This window comes from Nicotiana attenuata, chromosome 6 (genome assembly GCF_001879085.1).
Source record: "Nicotiana attenuata strain UT chromosome 6, NIATTr2, whole genome shotgun sequence".
Classification (NCBI taxonomy): domain Eukaryota; kingdom Viridiplantae; phylum Streptophyta; class Magnoliopsida; order Solanales; family Solanaceae; genus Nicotiana; species Nicotiana attenuata.
The window spans coordinates 69,852,889-69,875,544 of record NC_031994.1 but is presented as its reverse complement, the minus strand read 5'-3'; the positions used below and the strand labels follow the sequence as shown (position 1 = coordinate 69,875,544).

Below are 22,656 nucleotides of genomic sequence, written 5' to 3'. Positions count from 1 at the left end.
TAATAGTGCTTTTTTCAAAAGTGCTTTTGAAAAAAGTACTTTTGAAGAGAACAGTTTGTGTTTGGCTAATTACTTTGAAAAGCACTTTTGAGCAGTAATTTGTGTTTGGCCAAGCTTTTCGGAAAGTGCTTTTAAGTATCAAATTACTAATAAGGACATGAATAGATTTACTTAATAGTTAATATTATAAGTAAATAAATAATCTCAAAAATTGTTATTACATGCAATAATTAGATCTTTTCAGATTATTTAAGTAAAATATGAAAATAAAATTAAAAAGTACTTAATCCTAAAAATAAGAAGAAATATTTATACATTAATATCCTAAGTATTAGGTTTAACGAATATTTTGATATATACTATATTTTGTTAAGGGTATTTTTGGTAAGAAGAAAAGTCAAAACTGCTTTTGCTTCTGCGTTTGGGAAGAAGCTACTTTTTTCTGCTTCTGCTTCTACTTCTTCCCAAAAGCACTTTTTTCCCAAAAAAAAGCTTGGCCAAACACCTCAAGTTAGGGGAGAAAATACTTTTGGCCTCTTGAGAAGCTTGGCCAAACAGGCTATTAGATAGCAAGGGGAGAAGGGGTTGGAAAAAAAAATAGTTTACACGTGTTGGTAGTTGATTTGTGTATTTGACACGTCAATGGCGATTGCATTATATGAGTTCGGTTTGCCAAACTCTGGTGTTCGCAAGGGGAGAAATTCAAAAATAGCCACAATTTTAAAAGTAATCGGAATTAGTCACTTTTTATGTAAAGATAAATCTGAACGAAAACACTGTTCAAAATCGGAAAATACTCTAGCATTATACTGGAGTTCCAGCATATTATACTGGAGCTCAAGTATAATATACCGGTCTAGCATAATATGCTGGAAGTTCATACACAGATGCTCCAATCTCCAGTATATTATGCTGGAACCTTTCGCGTGTTGGAGTTCCAGCATAATATGTTGGAAGTTCATACATAGGTGCACCAATCTCCAGTATATTATGCTGGAACTTTCCGTATTGCAGCAAAATAGTGGCTATTTTTCAATTACCAGTCCAAAAACTGGCTAGCCCATGCTATTTTTACGTTCGCAAGACATACTTCTCTCTATTTAATCACTACTATAATTATGATATCTGTCTGATAATTGGTGATAACATTAAGTGACTATATATGTATTTCAACAAAATCAAATACAACTACATTCAACATTTTTGTGTATCAAAAGGGTAAACTTGATAGCAATATTGCTCCACCATATAAAATACCTTCCGGCTTAATAAAATAAAAAGACATAATAAATATTTATTATTTAACACATAAATAAATAAAAAATCATATTAAAATCCAAAAGCACCAGTTAATTAAATCCAATTTGACAAAATATGTAAATTGTATCATATACATATGTAGTTTAAAAAAGGAAAATTTACACAGTATAGCCCCTTCAAAATAATAGTTGATAAATATATATATATTTTTATATATTAAATTATAATGTACATAATCGTTGTATATTTAACTAGCAATTAGGATTATTTTTGTATTGACCGATCAAATGTGTTAAAAACCTCTAAAAAGGGGTTTGATTTAAGAGCAATTTATGCTAACTACCTATGAAAACTAAAATATTTACCCGTGTTTATCCATCTAAAACTTTGTTACAGTTTATACACATTTGAACTAAAAATATTACCCGACTACCCATATCTGTTTTCCCTTATCTCTTATACCTTTATTTGATTGGTGTCCAAATAATCTTTCTCAAACTGACCTTTAATTAGTTTGTGGCGTGGTAGTTATTAGATTTGAACACCTTCTTTGAAGTTTTTGTTCCTTTTTTTAAAAATAAAATTCCCTAGAGCTATTTTTATTAATAAAAGTTTGAAAATTCTATAATTTTTATTGCTTGTTGTGATTGAGAGTTGGAATGAATATATAATTTACTATTTTTTGAGATTTTTTGTTCTAATTTTTATTATCTTCTAGTATTGCATCATAAAGTATTTTTACCTTGTCATTTTGTTAGCTTAAATTATCATATGTTATTACATTTTTTACTTGCACAAGTTTAATTTTTTAGAGATTTATTATAATAAAAATAAAATTCACTATTAAAGGACCTTGAAGCTTGAAATGCATAAATTAGTTTGTTGAGATTGTATTTATTTCGAACCAATTTTAACTAAGGTGGGTTTAATTATTGATTTGAGGTTCTGGCTAAATTTTGAGCTAATTAGATTATGTGACAACTAATATTATTCAGCTTAATAATTGAATTTAAAAAATATTTTTTAAACTCTTTGTGTACAACTGTATATCATGTTGGTATAGCTATATACTATACTGGTATCACATGTCAGTTGGAACCTTTTTTGATTGTATTAGCTACATTTAATTGGTACACTATTTGATTTTTCTTTAATAATAGTAGAATAGTATAGTATCTTGATTTTTTTTAATTTTCTTTTATGCCTGTGTATTATGTAAGCATTTTGATTTTTTTCTTTATGTGTTTGTTTTATATAATAGTATTATAGTACAATATCACGAAATACATTATTATATTAATATGCGGTACACTATATTTGATTTTTCTCTTTATGTATGTGTATTATGTAATAGCAGTATAGGCATATATAGGTGCCTGGAATTAATTAGTAGAACTGTATACCCTATTGGTGTAATTATATGTCATATTGGTATCATATGGTAGTTGGAATATTTTTTGGTTATTTTAGTTGCATTTTTAAGTGAATTGTATTCTGAAATGATGTATACGATCATGTTTTATTGTGTTGGATTTTCTTGTACCTATGAACATTAGTATTTTGTGTATTATAGTAATAGTATTTTATAGTTATATACAGTTGTTGGAACGACTCGTACAACGATATATCATATTGGTATAGCTAAATACTATATTGGTATCATATGCTAGTTGAATTACTTTGGTTGTATTAGCTGCATTTAATTGGAACACTATTTGATTTTCTTTTAATAACATTAATATAGTACACTATCTTGAAATACTTTATTATATTAATATTTGGTACACTATTTTTTTTTTATTTTTCTCCTTATGCATTTGTGTTATGTAATAGTAGTATAGTCATATAGTTGCCGGAAATTAACCAGTAAAGTTGTATACCATGTTGGTATAGTTATATGCCATATTGGTATCATATGGTAGTTTGAACAATTTTCTGTTTGTTTTAGCTGCATTTTTAAGTGATTACTATTCTGAAATTATTTATATGAACATGATTTGTAGTGCTGAAATTTTTTTGTGCCGCTGGATATAGATTACGTGTGTTATGTAATAGTTTTTATAGTTAAAGGCAATTGTTGGAACAACGCCATACAACTATATACCTTGTTAGTATACGGAATGAGCAAGTTGCTTTGTGAATATTTAGCTTGCAATGCCAGCATGTAATTTTCTCATACTTTTATTGCATCCTTTAATGTTTTGATACAGTAGTGTAGTCGCAGATAGTTAGCAATATTCTAGAGCAATCATATACTCTGTTGGTATACATGTATACCATAATGGTATCATATGGTACTAGAAGTCTTTTTTGCTACTTATACTTTTATTACATTTTCCAATATTTTATTATCATATTCTACTGATATTCAGTGAATTAGATCAAGTGACAACTCATATTGTTTCAGTTTAATAATTGAATATCCAAAAAAGAAAAAAAAAAGACAAAAAGGTATATTATACTATTTATATTTAAAAAAAAGGTGAATAAATATTTACTATATTTGTTATTTTTTTTATTGTATAAAAAAAATAGCGAAAACAGTAAATGAAATTAGATTATGAAGAGAAAAAGAATATAAAAAAAAGAAGTTTAAATGAAATTAGAGAAGGAAAAAAGAAAAAAAAAAGAAGAAAACGAGAAAAAAGCAAAGGAGAAAAGAAAGAAAAAATGAAAAAAAAGAAAAGAAGCATAGAAATAAAAAAGAATTGGAGAAAAAAGAGAAAATTTCCCACAAAAACTACTATGGGTAGGAAATATAATTAGTTTGATGCGTAGAAAAAATAAATGAGTAGACAAAGGTAAATAGTTTTATTTTTGTGGATAACTGTGTTATTATCCCTTGATTTATGTCTTCACAGGTCAAGCCCATTCTAACCACTTTCATTTCGATTCTATCCGATAAATAATTTGATGGTATACCTTATTATACAAGTACTGTACTTGTGTTCTAAATCAAATGCAAGACGTAAAGCCTATCCGTTTTGCCATTTTTGGAGGAAACAGTTTAGGTTAATGTAGAATCAAGCTTGTACAGGGGAGAAAGGGAAACAAAGGAAAAAATAAATTATAGTGCAGTGAACTGGTGGGTTGGATGAGTAAGGCGTGAGTTCCCAATGTTGCGTCTCTCTACAAAATAAAATGTGGATGCTGACGAGATACGCCTTTTGGGTTCCGTCTCGTACATTCAAACGAGCAGCTGCCCAACAGATTCCGGCGGCGAGGCGTGTAGTGAGTAGTACAGTGAGTAGCTGGCAAAAGGAGAAGGTGGAAGGAATGAAGTACGTTGTGGTAACAGGAGGGGTGGTGAGCGGTTTGGGGAAGGGCGTCACAGCAAGTAGCATCGGTGTTGTTCTTAAAGCCTGCGGCCTTCGGGTTACCTCCATCAAAATTGGTTTGTGCTTCTTTTTAATTGTGCTTACTTCACTACTGCTACTCTCTTTTGTTTCCACATCATTGGGAGATATTCATGCGTTTTGCAGATCCTTATTTGAACACTGATGCTGGTACCATGTCTCCTTTTGAGCATGGCGAGGTTTTTGTGCTCGATGATGGTGGAGAGGTTCCTTCCTTCTCTTTGTTTTTCTCTATTGCCCTATTTCCCTACTTCACTTCAATAATTATAACTTTTGACTTCAAACTTGTTTGACCAAAAAGAGTTAAGCTTTTTGTTAAACTAATTAATTAGAAAATAGAGGATAAATCCTAGCCAAGGATAATTAACTCTAGATCAAAGCACATTGAATAAGAGAATATGATATAATCGAGCTCGTAAACTTTTTAAGATTATAAAAGATATCAAATGTAAATGACAGCCTTACATTCTTGACGTACTGTTCCGTAATGTAAGAATAAAGAAGGAAAAGAAGGAATGCCATTAACAGCTACGGGATCTATCTTTATTGATTCGATAACGACGATTACAAAGATTTGCAGCCAAGATCCAAACCTTCTCTTGTTTTTCCTCAGAAGCCTTCTCCGGTTCTTCTGTCTCTTTCGGATGAAGGAGAGAAAAACCCCCTTTCTTGTTCTCTTACCTCCTATATATAGTAAGTATTCCCTTTTATCTAACGGTTCTTAGCCAGAATACCCTAATCTATTGATTGTATGTTGGCTCGTTCCCCTTAAGTGTCACGACATATGCTTCGCCGTACAAGCTTTCTGATAGTTCGATCTCAGCAGCGGCCGAGATACTCGTCGTTATGATGCCTTACGGATACGACCACGGCTTAGTCGGCCCCTCGCCATTCCTTTTAGCGCTGATCCAAGTGTGGTCAGATTTCGACCCATACAGTTAGTCCCTCTGCCTATTGAGGTCGCCTTTGGGCGAGTTCGATGGGCGGACTCCGTCGATCAGAAATCTTATCAGAAATCTGAGCGCCTTGGGCGATGGGCGAATACCTCGTGGCGAGGTAGCGGCGTGACGTTTCGGGAGTTGTATCAAACCGTCACGTCAGTTCAGAATGTCATTAAAGCTCATCATGCGTCATCATGGCACACGTTTTCTATGTATAGCGTCGTTTCCCGTGCCCTTTCCGTTTTCAAAATGGCAGCGTTTGGCTTTCCCGCTCAGGGCATTTTGTATCTTTATAAATAGGAGAGGATCTTTCATTTGAATGCTACGCTTCCTAATCGCTCACGAGAGATTTTTGTAACTCTTCTTCTTCTTAAGCTTCTCATACTTCTGTCTTTTAGGATTTGTTGTGAACACTACCTTTTTCCCTCACCATTCTCGTTTCTTTCAACCAAAGAAAAGATGGCTAGTGGAGATTCCAACTCTGATAAAGCCATTGGTGCTCCGGTGCCGGGAAATGTACCCCTAATCGAAGAGGGAGAGGGTCGGATGGAAGACGAGAGTTTTTCGACGTTAGATGAGGTGGTTCCCCGTCCCGGGAAGGCGAGGACTAATTTCAACAGCCCCGCTGGGGATGAGTCGGAACCTGTTTTCTCGATGATGGATGCCGCGACGCTCACGGCGTTCGAAGCCAAATGGGGGATTCCCAATCATATTGAGCTAGTTCCGGCGGATCGGGACATAGTGCATATATAGCGTTCAGGCTACTGCGCGTTTTATGCGTATCCCTTTGTCATCGGATACACGCTTCCTCTTCCTTCCTTGGTGGTAGACTTTTGCCGCTTCTATGAGGTGTGTCCGGCTCAACTCTCTCCGTACGTGTACAAGCTTTTCCTTATGCTCATCAAGTACGCGGAGCTGGCCAACTAAGAAATTTCTCTGCAACACATGCTTCACCTCTTCACCCCCCATTTTCTTAGGGGTACGATGATTCACATGCGTCACCTAGGCGCCAAGGGTTTGGTGGTGAAGATGGATGACAAGGCAAATCGCCGCTTTTGGGAGAACTTCTACGTCCGAACAGAGCATGTGGTGTCGAACCCGGCGAGGTTTCCTGAGACGTGGAATTTCACCCGTAAGTCTCCCTTTTTTTTTACTTTATGCATTTTTTCTTCAGATGGTTGTCAGTCATCTCCCTTTTAATGACCTCGTTGAGAGTTTGTTTTTGTTCTCGCAGCCGAGAGATTACCTACTCCGCTAGTTGCAGATATTCGCGAGTGGGTGAGCGTGACTCTCCCCCATACGATGGGGATTCGCGAATGGGCACCTTTCCATGAGAAGTTTGGGCGCAAGCCTGTTGCCGGTGAGTCGGCTTGTTTCGGCTTTATTTGCTTTATTGTTTCTTCGTCTTCTTTCTTTATTTTATCTTTATTTGATCCAATTTCTTGTTGGCAGGTCAGAGAGGAGCGAGAAGGGCGAGGGCTCCTGCCCTCGCTTTCCGTCAACCGGCTCCCTTTGCCCGGCCCAAACCAAGAGCAACTGCGGATGAGAGCGACAAGAGTTTGGTTGCTCGGCGGACCGCATCTGCGGCCGACACCGTTCGTTTGGAGGTTGTTCCTCGGTCGGAGACTCCGGTCCCCGCAGTCCGTTTAACGGGCAAACATTCTCGCGTCGGTGGCGGAGAGGCCCCGTCGAAGAGGCGAAGGATAGTGTTAGAAGGGGCTTCTTCAGCCGAAACGCCCTCGAGGGGCGACCTCGTTTTGGCGGTACCTGAAACCGGCGGTGGTGCCAGCCCTGATGTGGAGGCGACGCCCGTTGCGGGCGTGGAAGGGGCTACTGCGGTAGAGGGACGGAGCTCCGAGGCTGCCGCTACTGTTACGAGCGGCCCATCGACGTCTCGGCCGGGCCGTATCTCATCTTCGGCTAGTGAGAGGTTGAAGGGCGTAGTGATGGAGGACTATGAATCCGATTCCGACATTGATCCTGAGGACATGAGGATGTTCGAGGAGGGCTTTACTAGGGTCGATGTAAGGGTGGAAGGCCCTTCCCGCATACTTGAAATCCCGTCGGATTTTAACCTGTTGGAGGACACGGTGGATTTGGTGCTTCAGTTCGGCCTTCTGTGCTCCGCCGCTGAAAGTAGATCTCAACGATTCTGGTTTGTCATGCGGTGTGGCCGGGATGGCCCTAAGGGTGAGTTCACTTTTGTTGTTTTCTTTGCTTTGTGCCTTTTGCTTTTACTGATTCTCTCTTATTTTTTTAGACTTACATGCTGGATATCGAGAGTGCTCGTAGGGCTGAGACGCGGGCTGAGGTTTTTCTAAAAATGGCTGAGAAGTATCAACGGTATCGTAACAGGTGCCGTGAGATGCACGAGCAGCTTAGGGCGGGTGCTAGTACCCAATCTGTTAGGGAGGAGTTGGAGAGAAGGGACGAAGATCTGGTGCGGTCTATCCGCAGATGCAGTGAGCTCGAGGAGCTGCTTAATGCCAAGGACGAGGAGCTCGAGGTGGGCAAAGGGGTTGCCGCGGAATGCGAGGACCTTCAGGCGAAGGTGTTGTCTTTGCTAGCCGAGCTTGAGCAGAACGCCACGAGAGTCGCCAACCTAAGCGCAGAGTGGACGAAGAAGGTGGCTGAGCTAGAAACGAAGGTGGCCGAGTTGGAGAGAGCCGAGGGAGCTCGAATGGCGGCTTTGGCGAGGGCGGCGGCGTTGGAAGACACTATCCGCGTCCTCAAGTCTGAGCGGGAAGCTGAGAGGGCGACGGCCACACTGAGGGAGGCACGACTCGAGGAACAGATCGGTGAACTTGATAGGGATGCTTCGAGCCTGGGAGATCGAGTTACGGCTCTCGACGCCGAGAAGGTGCAACTGTTGGCACAAGTCCCCCTTAAGAATCTGCCTCTGCTGCTGTTCCCCGCCGTTTGTACGAGCTATGGGTCCATGCTGAGGCCCAACGAGATATATACTAGGGTTTGTGGGAGGCGGGGAGCGTTCCTGAGGCCGCTTTTGAAGATGCTCGGGCGAAGGCACGCGAGGCTCGTCTTGCCTGCGGTTATGACCCTGCAACACCGGAGGCCGGTGAGGGTGCTGAGATTGAAGATGAGCTTCCTTCTGATGATGACATTGCCGGAGTGAACGGCGGTGGAGATGACGCCGAGTGAAGTTTTTTGCAGCTTTTGTACTCAGTTTTCTTTTGTTCTTTTGTTGTTTGTTTTTATTTTCTTCTTGGAGGCCCACTTTTGGTCTTTTGTAAGGCGCAACTGTTGCATGTGTACATCTTCTGAATGAGACGATTGTTTAGCCTTTGGTTGCATATCTTTTGACTTTCTTTTTTCTTCTCTTTTTTTTTTGAAAAAGATCTTCAGATTTCCCCGTGATGATTCCCTGATTTTTACTTGGGAATTCAAATGCGGTTTTATTTCGCTTGATTCGAGCGAGATCGAAGTCAGACTTGCCAACTTGGGCAAAGTCAGTTTTGACTTGTAAATTTGAGCGTGGTCGAAGTCTGACTTGCCAACTTGGGCGAAGTCAGTTTTGACTTGTAAATTCGAGCGAGGTCGAATTCTGACTTGCCAACTTGGGCGAAGTCAGTATTGACTTGTAAATTCGAGCGAGGTCGAAGTCTGACTTGCCAACTTGGCCGTCCTGCGAGAAGATATGGTGCGGAACGTTCTCCTAGTGTGTTCGGTGGCGTTTGTTCCTTGTTCGTGCACCTGTGCGAATGCTCGTGTTCCTACCCCAATCCAAAAAAGAAAAAATGACAAGTTAATCCCAAACGAAATTGCCTGTTACCTTGACCTGGTAAGTCGGCGAGGGGAGAAGGGCGCTGTAGGACGACTCGTTTCACCCCGTACTCGAATGGCGGTTTCAGATTTGACAGCTTCGCGTTTGGCTTCGTCGTTAGTCGCGTCTGTGCTTCTTATGGGCTGAACTTACTTTGCCCGTTGGAATCTCGAGCTCGAGTCCCGGTCCGATCCCGTCTGATGTGTGCAAAAATTAAAGGGAACATGTTATAACTCGTACATAAATTACACTGTGTATACGGGTGAAACAAAATAAGGTAGGATAAGCCGGTTCTTTCAAAGAATCACACAGCAGGCTATCGTCTATTCCTAAGAGGTGGGAGTACAGATCGGCATATAATGTTAACACGGTAAATAGGATTGCAGATGTGCTAAGTGCGTAGTAGCCGTAATCCCACTTTGAGTGCTCATACGACGTGCCAAACCCATCGCTACAGGGGAGGCGTGGATTTTGTATAGATATCAAACATAATTTTGATTTCGTGTAAAGGTCTAACCCTGATTGATTTGGTTATTTCAAAAGCTTGCCTACAACTTTCTCAAGTTGGTGTTTATACTGAGAGGGTAAGGCTACGACAACTGGGGAGTGAAACTCCGGCTGACTTTAGATCTAGAGGAAACTAAGATTTTGGCTAGAAAATCCCCACAGGCGGCGCCAAATTGTTTGACAAAAAAGAGTTAAGCTTTTTGTTAAACTAATTAATGAGAAAATAGAGGATAAATCCTAGCCAAGGATAATTAACTCTAGATCAAAGCACATTGAATAAGAGAATATGATATAATCGAGCTCGTAAACTTTTTAAGATTATAAAAGATATCAAACGTAAATGACAGGCTTACATTCTTGACGTACTGTTCCGTAATGTAAGAATAAAGAAGGAAAAGAAGGAATGCCATTAACAGCTGCGAGATCTATCTTTATTGATTCGATAACGACGATTACAAAGATTTGCAGCCAAGATCCAAACCTTTTCTTGTTTTTCCTCAGAAGCCTTCTCCGGTTCTTCTGTCTCTTTCGGATGAAGGAGAGAAAAACCCCCTTTCTTGTTCTCTTACCTCCTATATATAGTAAGTATTCCCTTTTATCTAACGGTTCTTAGCCAGAATACCCTAATCTATTGATTGTACGTTGGGTCGTTCCCCTTAAGTGTCACGACATATGCTTCGCCGTACAAGCTTTTTGATAGTTCGATCTCAGCAGCGGCCGAGATACTCGTCGTTATGATGCCTTACGGATACGACCACGGTTTAGTCTAGCGCTGATCCACGTGTGGTCAGATTTCGACCTATACAAAACTCACCGTATAATGGATATTTATTGTTACCTAAATTCTTTCCCACTGTTCAACTCTTGTGATCAATACTGTCTTCCATGAAAATTATCAGAGAGAATACCGCGTTCTAACCAATATAATGTTTTCAAAGATGTTCGCTCATGAATAGGTGTGGGGTGGTTTGAATGACTGTGTACAGCCATGTTAGTGTGTAGGAGCTACGGGTGCTCGTCATTCTTTCACCTTTCGTTTTGAGGCATCTAATGGTCGTTCGGCTTCCGAGTGACCAACGACCTGGCTGAATTAAATGCAATTCAATTGCTTAACTGCTTGTATTGTGTTGTACATTGTTCCGGCAGTTGCATTTGCATCATGTGTTCACTATGCGTATTGGTATATCTTGAGAATAAGTGTGGGGTTGCGCGAAGTTTATGATGATATAGCTAGGTAAATCCAAAGTGAGGTGTTGTAGGTAATTGAACATGTTTTGAGCGACGCTTGAATCTATCCTTCATTGTGCATAATCATGTCTATAGGTGCATTGCTCAATCGTTTGCTACCAGATAACTAATTCCTGTTGAAAGCCATGGGCTATGTTTGACTGAAATATTGAATGGCATAAGTGTGCGGATGATCGGAAGTGCACACCTTTGCACAGCTGCTATTTGTTGACTTATTTGTTTTGCAGGTACATAGGTTCATAATGGCGGCAACGAGCAAAACGTCCAAGCAACAAGAAAGAGATAATGACAAGTAACCGCCCAAAAAGCCTACCGAAAAGGCAACAAGTGCTCCAAACCCATAGAACAAAAGAAAGCGGACCGGGAAAGCAAAGACACCGCCGACTAGACAATTAATTGATGAATCAGAGCAAGAAGAAGAGGAACCATTAGTGAGGAGGACTGTGAAAAGGGGTACCACAACAACATCAGTAAGACCGCCAAGTAAGGGGATAGAGTTCAGACAACCTGTGCCGCATCAGACCAAATCCACCAAGCAGGTTGATCCGAACGATAAAGAGAAGCACAAGGCTACCTCAGAATCTGAGTTCGAGTCTGATTCGGACTATGAGCTCACAAATGTCAACATGAGTGACGAAGATGAGGGTGAATCAATTGACCTAGCTGCTTAGGAGAATAATTTTGTTAGTGAAAAAGCATTCTGAGTTTATGAGAAAATCCTGGATTCAAAGAAATATATTCCAGAAAAGCCAATCAACATTGGAGCACTGAAGAAAAATTATCCAGATCTTCTTAAATCAATTCGAGAGGTGCAACAATGGGGACCTATCTTGAAGGGCCACGGGAAGGCCAACCTTACTATTGTCAGAGAGCTTTACGCCAATTGGCGTCATTCACAGGGCAGCATTGTGAGAGTACGAGGGGTGGATATCAATGTCTCAGTTGAAGCTCTAAACGAGTTCTTAGGGGTGCCATACACACCAACAGACATGTATGACTCTATATGCAAAGTGCCTGATTACTCACATTTTTAGTCCGTCCTATGCCCTACCAGGAAAGATGCAAATTGGAAGCATGGAAGTGTGGAGTACCATTCTCTAGCCAAAGAGTTCATGAGCGCATTGGCACGTGTGGTGCTGAATTTCATATGCAGTCGCCTGATGCCGTGCCAACACAAAACTAACGTGCCTCAATACCGGGCACTAGTGTTATATGCCTTATTGGAGGGGATCCCGCTCAACTTGGGAGCCATCATGCACGACCAGATGCAGCGCGCAGGATGAACTACAAGTGGAGGCTGTTCTATGCTAATACCTTATCAGCTTACTTGACGGAGATGGGAGTGCTATGGGACAAGGAGAATGATGACATCGAGGGTAAAGCTCCAAGACCGTATGATGTTACTCATGTACTAGAGCTGATCAAGGGGAGAGCTTCTAAGTTCACCATTCAACAGTTGTTTGAGCAGATGAGAGCTGATATGCAAGAGAACATGGCTGAGTTGATCGAGACTCGTGCAGAGTTGAGTACCACTCTGGTCGTGCATGATGGCAACCAAGTTGAGCGGGATCCCCTCCAATAAAGCTTACAACACTAGTGCTCGGTATCGAGGGACATTAGTTTTGTGTTGGCGCGGCATCAGTCGATTGCATATGAAATTCAGCACCACACGTGCCAATGCGCTCATGAACTCTTTGGCCAGAGAATGGTACTCCGCACATCCATGCTTCCAATTTGCATCTTTCCTGGTAGGGCATAGGACGGACGGAATATGTGAGTAATCAGGCTCTTTGCATATAGAGTCATACCTGTCCGTTGGTGTGTGTGGCACCCTTAAGAACTCGTTCAGAGCTTCAGCCGAGACATTGATATCCACCCCTCGTACTCTCACAATGCTGCCCTGTGAATGACGCCAATTGGCGTAAAGCTCTCTGACAATAGTAAGGTTGGCCTTGCCGTGGCCCTACAAGATAGGTCCCATTGTTGCGCCTCTCGAATTGATTTCAGAAGATCTGGATAATTTTTCTTCCGTGCTCCAATGTTGATTGGCTTTTCTGGAATATATTTCTTTGAATCCAGGATTTTCTCATAAGCTCGGAATGCTTTTTCACTAACAAAATTCTTCTCCCAAGCAGCTCGGTCAATTGGTTCACCCTCATCTTCGTCACTCAAGTTGACATTTGTGAGCTCATAGTCCGAATCAGACTCGGACTCAGATTCTGAGGTAGCCTTCTGCTTCCCTATATCGTTCGGATCAACCTGCTTGGTGGATTTGGTTTGATGCGGCACAGGTTCTCATGAACTCTATCCCCTTACTTGGCGGTCTTACTGATGTTGTTGTGGTACCCCTTTTCACAGTCCTCCTCACTAATGGTTCCTCTTCTTCTTGCTCTGATTCATCAATTAATTATCTAGTCGGCGGTGCTTTTGCTTTCCCAGTCCGCTTTCTTTTGTTCTATGGGTTTGGAGCACCTGTTGCCTTTTTGGGTGGTTGCTTGTCATTATCTCTTTCTTGTTGCTTGGACGTTTTGCTCGTTACCGCCAATATAAACCTATGTACTTGCAAATCAAATAAGCTAACAATTAGTTTGCAGAACAACGAAGTTCGAGATATAATGAAGGTGTGCACTTCAGATCATCCGCACACTTATGCCATTCATTATTTCTGTCAAACATAGCCCATGGCTTTCAGCAGGAATTAGTTATCTGGTAGCAAACGATTAAGCAATGCACCTATAGACATTATTATGCACAATGAAGGATAGATTCAAGTGTCGCTCAACACATGTTCAATTACCTACAACACCTCACTTTGGATTTACCTAGCTATATCATCATAAACTTCGCGCAACCCCACACTTACTCCCAAGATATACCAATACGCGTAGAGAACACATAATGCAACTGTCGGAACAATGTACAGCACAATACAAGCAGTTATGCAACTGAATTGTATTTAATTCAGCCAGGTCGTTGGTCACTAGGAAGCAGAACGACCATTAGATGCGTCAAAACGAAAGGCGAAAGAATGACGAGCACCCGTAGCTCCTACACTCTAACTTGGCTGTACACAGTCATTCAAACCACCCCACACCTATTCACGAACATATACTCGTGTCGCTCGGTTACTTAGACTTTGCCGGCGCTTAAGTTTATCACTCAGACACTTCATCAAACACGTAGAGTGTATTAGTTTTGCCTAGTGTCTTCTAACAGTTGGGCAATTTATGTACCCTCCCAAAATTAACGAGATGAAGGGAATTTTAGTTTATCATCTTCTACACATCAACAACCAACAGTGGAAACAAGCAAGAACCTCGAAATTTTTCTAAGTTCTCTTTTAAGTTCATGTGTAGAATTCAACTTGGTGAAACCTAATCTAGGGGGATTGGGGGTGGGATTCTGCCGCCTTACAAAGAGGAGAGAGAAAAAAATCAAGAATAAGAAGCACGTACCTGTTGCGTTTTAGGTGAAGCAGAGGTGATGCGAGGGAGGGGAGTTGCGGGGAGGAGGTTCTTCTGATAGGGAGAAGAGTGGGGGATTTGAGGTGTTTTATGTGTTTTAAGTAACACTTACCTGGGCGCGCGAGCTCGGACGCGACGCATCCGAGTTAATTCTCCAACTTTTTGCACGGATGCTGTTGTGGGCGCTATGGGCAGACTTCACTGCCTAGCGCAAACTTGCCCTCTAATTTTTGGCGCTCAGGGGGATGCGACGCATCCACCCTGTTTTCCCAAACCCAAACCTTTCACACATATATATATATATATATATATATATATATATATATATATATATATATATATATATATATATATAAATTATATACAAGAGTTAATTCCTACAAAGTAAAAAAAAATTAGAAATACAAAATGAATGGGAAAAGTCAGTTAACTACGAAAACACAAGGAAATGCTTGGGTTGCCTCCCAAGAAGCGCCTGATTTAACGTCGCGACACGACGCAACTCGTTTTTCAAGCATCGGCCAAGTCCATCGAGGTTTTGTGACGTGCAATGTCACCATCCCAATAATGTTTTATTCTCTGCCCATTTACCAAGAATGTCGCACTGGAACTCGTATCACGCAATTCCACCGCTCCATGAGGCTTCACACTAACTACTTCAAAAAAGGACCAGCCCATCGAGATTTAAGCTTTCCTGGAAAAGCTTTAACCTCGAATTAAACAAGAGAACTTCTTGGCCTGGCTCAAACTTACGATGTTGGATATGCTTATCATGCCACCTCTTGGTCTTTTCTTTGTATAATTTGGCATTTTCGTTTGCGTGAAATCGAAACTCATCAAGCTCGTTGAACTGTAACAACCTCTTCGCCGGCTAAGTCTATGTCCATATTCAGCTTTTTAATACCCAATAGGCTTTGTGTTCAAGCTCAACGGGCAAGAGGCGCGCCTTCCCATAAACCAACTTATACGGAGATGTTCCTATGGGCAGTTTGATATGCCCATAATGCGTCGTCAAGCTTTCCACCGAGTCCTTCCTATTTCCACTTACCGTTTTCTCCAGGATTTGCTTCACCTCTCTGTTTGACACTTCCCCTTGACCACTGGTTTGGGGATGATAGGCGGTGGCAACCTTGTGCTTAACTCCATACTTTGCTAGAATGTTGTTCAACAACTTGTTACAGAAGTGAGTTCCTCCGTTAATTATCAGCACTCTTGGAGTCCCAAAGCGTGTGAAGATGTGCTTTTTTACCAAGTTTACCACTACCTTTGCGTCATTAGTAGAAAGAGCAATGGCCTTCACCCACTTAGACACATAGTCGACCGCCAACAAGATGTATCTGTGACCATTAAAGTATGGGAACGGTCCCATGAAATCAATCCCCCAAACATCAAAGATCTCTACTACCGGAATATTTTGCAAAGGCATCTCGTGCTTCTTCGTGATTGTTCTGGTTCTTTGGCACCTGTCACACTATTTAACAAACGCGTGTGCATCCCTAAACAATTTTGGCCAATAGAAACCCGATTGCAGAACTTTTTGGGCGGTTCTATCCCCGCTGTGATGACCTCCATATGGAGATGCGTGATAGTCAGGCAAGATTGCATTCATCTCCTCCTCAGGAACTCACTTTCGTACTAGCTGATCTGCTTGCGAATGGCTCATCCCATAAGTAGAACCTCATGTCATGTAGAAATCTTCTTCTATTATCAGGTGTCAATTTTGGTGGCATCACCCCACTTGTAATAAAATTCACGTAGTCTGCATCCCACGGGGCTTCACTCGAGGTGATTGCCAATATCTGCTCATCCGGAAATGTTTCCTTAATCGAACCTCCCTCAGCCACATGGTTTCGATTTTCTAATCTGGACAAGTGATCAACCACTTGATTCTCTGTTCCTTTTCGATCTCGGATCTCGAAGCCAAATTCTTGCAAAATGAGGACCTAACGAATTAGCCTCGGCTTGGAGTCTCTCTTTTCAAACAAATACCTTATAGCTGAATAATCGGTGTAGACGATGACTTTCCCACTAGATAAGATCTGAACTTGTCAAATGCCTACACCACTGCAAGCAATTCTTTTTCAGTAACAGTGTAGTTCATCTGGGCTGGATTTAGAGTTTTGCTCGCGTAGTAAATGGAGTAAAAGATTTTATCCCTCCTTTGCCCCAAAATAGCTCCTATTGAGATGTCACTCGCATCGCACATCAACTCAAATGGCTGCGTCCAGGCCGGGGCAATGATAATTGGCGCAGTCACCAATCTGTTCTTCAGCTCTTCAAGTGCTCTTAGACAAGCATCATCAAATTTGAAGGGCTATCTTTCTCAAGAAGCCTGCATAGAGGAGAAGAAATTTTTGAAATATCTTTAATGAAACAACGATTAAAACCTGCATGACCCAAGAAACTACGAATGCCCTTAACGGATGTTGGTGGGGGGCAATTTTTCAATCGCCTCCACCTTTGCCTTGTCCACCTACAAACCATTTTTGGACATCTTGTGCCCCAAGACTATACCTTCCCGTACCATGAAATAGTATTTTTCCCAGTTTAGCACCAAGTTTGTCTCTTTACACATAGCAAGCATTTTATCAAGGTTCATTAAATAATTATCAAAAGAACACCCAAATACAAAAAAAATCATCCATGAACACTTCTACAGATCTTTCAACCATGTCATTAAAAATAGCCATCATACACCTTTGAAAAGTAAGCAGGTGCATTACAGAGACCAAATGGCATTCTCTTGAACGCATACGTACCATGAGGACACGTAAATGTGGTCTTCTCTTGGTTCTCTAGGGCTATAGCAATCTGATTATACCCCGAATAGCCATATAGGAAACAATAGTATTCCTGTCCAGCTAGTCTATCAAGTATTTGATCAATAAAGGGGAGGGGGAAGTGGTCCTTGCGGGTGGCATTGTTTAATTTTCTATAATCTATGCAAATTCTCCACCCTGTCATAGTTCTTGTGGAAATCAAGTCATTTTTTTCGTTAATCACTACAGTCACCCCCCCTCTTCTTAGGCACACATTGGACGGGGCTTACCCATTTGCTATCAGAGATTGGAAATACAATAATCTGCATCGAGCCACTTAATCACTTTTCTTACCACCTCTTTCATGATTGGACTTAGGCGGAGCTGGTGCTTTACACTTGGCTTGTGTCCGTCCTCCATGAGGATTTTATGCATGTAGAAGGCTGGACTAATGCCTCTAATGTCAGACATCGTCCACCCAATGGCTTGCTTGTGCTCACGCAGCACTCTTAATAGCTTTTCTTCCTGCAATTTAGACAACTCAGAGGAAACAATAACAGGTAGAGTATCAGAACCACCCAAATAAACATATTGAAGGTGAGGGGGCAAGGGTTTAAGTTCCAATTTTGGAGCCTCTTCAATCGACGGCTTTGGTGGAGGCCCACTCGGCCTATTTAAAGGGCTCAAAAGGGTTTGATCCTTGCATGTAGACATAGGATGCATCTAGTATATGCATCATCTCCTCAACCTCGTCATCAATCTCCAACTATCGAACAACATGAGTGCTTTCTCTAGAGAATCATCTTGATATATACTTTGATCTATCAGTTTCTCATCCACCTCCACAACAAATATCATAGAGAGCTCCTCATAATGGCGGGGAAGTTGAATCTCCTTGTAGACATCGAAAACTACTTCCTCGTTGTCCACCCTCATAATCATCTTTCCCTCTTTTACTTTAATAATTGCATCACCTGTAGCCAAGAGAGGTCGTCCCAATATGATTGAAACTTGTTCATCAGCCTCATAATCTAGGATAATGAAGTCCGCTGGGAAGATGAATTTCCCAATTTGCAACAACACATCTTCAATCACTCCTTCAGGGTAAGCTCTGGATCAATCAGTTAGTTGCAATATCACAATGGTTGATCCTGGAGCTCCAAGACCCAATTGCTTGAACAAGGACAAGGACATCAGATTTATGCTCGCCCCTAAATCACAAAGAGCATGGCCCACATCAATATTACCAATCCGCACAAGGATGGTGAAACTGCCAGGGTCCTTAAGCTTTTGAGGAAGCTTGTTTTGGACCCTCGAAGTGCACTCCTCAGTAAGTGCGACTGTCTCGAATTCAGTCAATCTACTCTTGTGAGCCACTATATCTTTGATGTACTTAGCATATTTTGGAATTTCACGGAGTACATCCACCAATGGAATATTTAATTGAACTTGGCTCAACATAGAGAGAAATTTGTTAAACATGCGATCATCATTCTTCTTTTGTAACTTTTGGGGGAAAGGTGGTGGTGGCCTTGCAGCACTTACTAGCTCTGAACTTGCATCATCTTTCTTTGACTCGGGTGTTGCCTTAGGAATCAAGTCCCCCTCAGGTGTAGGCTTATCTTTTCTCTTCTTTGGCGCTTCGTCTAATTCCCTCTCGTTTCTGAGTGTGACTGCATTAACTTGAGAGTTCTTCTCTGTATCACTGGGAAGAGTGCCTGTAGGCCTGGTATTTCGATTTGATGCTAGCCGCCCAACTTGTCTCTCAAGATTTTTGAAATCGGTCCTGAGTTGTTGATTTTCAAGCAAAAACTTCTTCAATATGTCATTCGTACTCTCCTCGACTTGCTGGGGTGGCTTCTGAGGTTGACTGTAATTTCCTTGGGGCCTATACTGATTCTGAGTCGCCTTATTTCCACCCCAGGAGAAGTTAGGGTGATTCTTCCAAGTTTGGGTTGTAAGTGTTCCCATATTGTGCATGTTGATTCATCGGACCCCTGCTCTGTTGCCCCACATATAAGATGGATTCGGGATTCGTGGGACGTATGTCACTCGTGTGACCTTCACCACATAACTCATAGCAAGTTGACATGGACATGTTGCATTTGTTGCGTTTGGTGCATTTTCATTCTATTCATCTGATTTGCTAATTTCACTATATCTGCTCTCATGGCTGAGAAATCATCAAGCTCAATTACACCTGCTGCCTTCTGTTTAAGTGCTCTTCGTGATTCCCCTTCTCCTTGCCAATTATTATTATTAGCAGTGAAATTGTTTAGCAGGAGCTGGATTTTATTACACGGCCTTGCCATGCAACTACCCCCACAAGCTGAATCAAGATTCATCTTTGATGTCTCGTCTAACCCATCAACGAAAGTGTGACCCAACACCTCATCAGTCTGACAATGATGTGGGCAGTGTCTGAGTAGCTTCTTGTATCTTTCCCAAGCTTGACGAAGAGTCTCGCCATCCCGTTGTTGGAACCCAAGAATCTGGCTCCTCAGAGACTTTGTCTTTTTCGTGGGAAAAAACTTGATTAAGAATTTTCTTGCTAGATCATCCCAAGGGTGGATCGAGTTCGTGGGCTTTTTTTGCAACCATTCTTTGGCTTCCCCCAGCCGTGAAAAGGGGAATAATGTCAGCCTGACATAATCCTTGGAGACGTTCGGATAATTGTAAGTATCTGTAATTTCCACGAAGTTCTGAATGTGCCGCTGCGGGTCTTCATGAGATAGACCCACATACTGCCGTGGTCTGAATCAGCTAGACTATGTACTGTTTGAGTTCAAAAAATGACTATCAAGTTTCACAATAGCCCGAGTCATATTAGCAAGATTGGGCCTTGCGGCTTTTATCACCGGTCGCTCTTCGTTACCTGCCATCTCTAGTGGCGGTGGTTGAACTACGATGTCCAACTCTCTTTCTATTCTAGTTCTAGCTTCGACTTCCCTCCTCAGCCTGTGAAGTATTCGTTCAATTTTCGGATCAAGAGGAAGGAGGTTGTTTGCGCTTCTACTCCTTCGCATTCAAGAGAAGAGCCTACGTTAACACAAACAAGGCGAATTGAAAATTAAAACTTGAACAAATAACTAATAAAAGCTTAACTCAGACAAGTAGCTAATGTGTAAGTCCCCGGCAACGGCGCCAAAAACTTGTTGCGACCAAACACACACGCAATTATACGTGGTCGTCAAGTAATAAAGTAGTGAGTAGAGTATCGTTCCCACGAAGACTTATGATTAACTTTCGACTGATTCAAACTCAAACAAATTATCTATTCAAGAGAATTTTCTCAAAATGTGTAGGTAATTAATTAATAACCAAAGAAAATATCAAGCAGTTAATTAAACTATAGATCGACTAAAATACGTAGGCAATTGCGGATAACAATCAATAGGAGAGGATATTCCAGGGTCATAGACTAGCTAACAATCTTGTTGCGTTCTCAGCTTAAACTGACTAATTTGATTTATCTGGTTTGTTGATTGACAGGGTTAATGTTACTCGTAAGAATCTTTTGAGTTCTTACTCGCCTATTCAAGTTAACTTAATGCCTATATATCTATGGAATTAAGACTAACAAGAACGCATTTACACTTCTTGTGTTTCAACCAAGCAAGACACTTAGGTATATATCTATCCTAATTGCGAATCCGTTCCTCGGTGCCCGGGTTAAAGAACTTGCTTTATTTAATCCTATATGCAATCTAGAATTCCCACTTTCGAGTTCAACTCTAAATTCGTAAAGAGTATTTCACTGTTAGCTACACAGCAAAATAATTAAGAACAAAATTAAATAAACAACCCAATATGATAAAATCAAACTCGCCAATTCAAACTTTAGACGTCAACATTCATATAGCACCTATGACCCCAGAACTAACGAGCTTAGCCACACATGCTCATGGTAGCAATATGAAGTAATTCCCAAGAATACATAAAAATCAATAAAAGACGGAAAAAGTAAGAACTCAAGACGAATTCCATGGTTTCCAAACTTTGTGATGGCTTTTCTCTGCTTCCCCGTGTGTTAGATGACCTAAAAAAGGCGTTTTTGGCTTATGTATTGCATACAAAAGTTGTAGCCCAAAGTTTTTCCTTTTCCTATTCCGTCTCAGCTTCAGGGATTGATACTAGGGTGGATGCTTCGCGTCCGCCTCAGCTTCAGCTTCTCAGCATCGCATGCTGGGGTGCATTCGCATGTTGTGCCCAGGTGCGGATGCCTTATCCCGACTTCACTGCTAGGGGTGCACCAAATACACTTTTGGAGCACCTTTTCTTCATATTTTTGCCCTCCAAACACCCTGAATCATCACACACATCAATTAGTCATAACACCAATAATTAACACATGTTGGGCACTTTAAAGATCAAATAGCACCAAAAAGTGGTTAAAACATGAATAAAGTAACATTATAACACATAGAAATATGCCCAACATCACATGTCTCCTTTTGAGCATGGCGAGGTTTTTGTGCTCGATGATGGTGGAGAGGTTCCAGCCTATATAGCTGGAGCACCTTTTCTGGAGCATCCACCCTATATAGCTGGAGCACCTTTTCTTCATATTTTTGCCCTCCAAACACCCTGAATCATCACACACAACTCAATTAGTCATAACACCAATAATTAACACATGTTGGGCACTTTAAAGTTCAAATAGCACCAAAAAGTGGTTAAAAGTTAAAACATGAGTAAAGTAACATTATAACACATAGAAGTATGCCCAACATCACATGTCTCCTTTTGAGCATGGCGAGGTTTTTGTGCTCGATGATGATGGAGAGGTTCCTTCCTTCTCTTTGTTTTTCTCTATTGCCGTATTGCCGTACTTCCCTTCAATAAGTATAACTTTTTGACTTCAAACTCGTCTTATAATGGATATTTATCGTTACCTAAATTCTTTCCCATTGTTCAACTCGTGTCATCAATACTGTCTTCCATGAAAATTATCAGAGAGAATACCGTGTTCTAACCAATATAATGTGACAAAGCTTCAAAGATGTTCGCTCATTCTTTGCAATATTGCTGTGCTTCAACAGGTTGATCTAGATTTAGGAAATTATGAACGATTTCTCGATGTGACATTGACGAAAGACAACAATATCACAACTGGAAAGATATATCAGGTACTTATACAAGAATGCATGTCTGTGTGTCTGTGTCTGGATATGCTTCCCTTTAACACTAAATAAGTTTGTTTATGCACCAGTCTGTATTAGAGAAGGAAAGGAAAGGTGATTATCTCGGAAAAACTGTTCAGGTGATTATACTTTCTTGCCGTGATATGGTGCATGAGAAAATCAGTGTAAAAGAAACCTCTTACTAAGAACTTTGGGG

At 40.9% G+C, this 22,656-nt stretch overlaps 1 protein-coding gene across 3 annotated transcripts in view; it reads left to right on the top strand.

Annotated features, from left to right (window-relative positions):
* The window catches only part of LOC109227165 (CTP synthase-like), a 24,695-nt gene continuing 6,193 nt past the window's right edge, over window positions 4,155-22,656 (top strand). The window contains exons 1-4 of one of the 3 annotated variants that reach the window (XM_019392216.1): window positions 4,155-4,654; window positions 4,743-4,822; window positions 22,359-22,445; window positions 22,529-22,579. In XM_019392216.1, coding sequence (XP_019247761.1) covers window positions 4,402-4,654; window positions 4,743-4,822; window positions 22,359-22,445; window positions 22,529-22,579 — 471 coding nt within the window. In that variant the 5' untranslated portion in view covers window positions 4,155-4,401. Of the gene's footprint in view, window positions 4,655-4,742; window positions 4,823-21,740; window positions 21,812-22,037; window positions 22,104-22,358; window positions 22,446-22,528; window positions 22,580-22,656 lie in introns of those variants that run through there. The other 2 variants (XM_019392217.1, XM_019392218.1) reach the window with 2 other exon arrangements.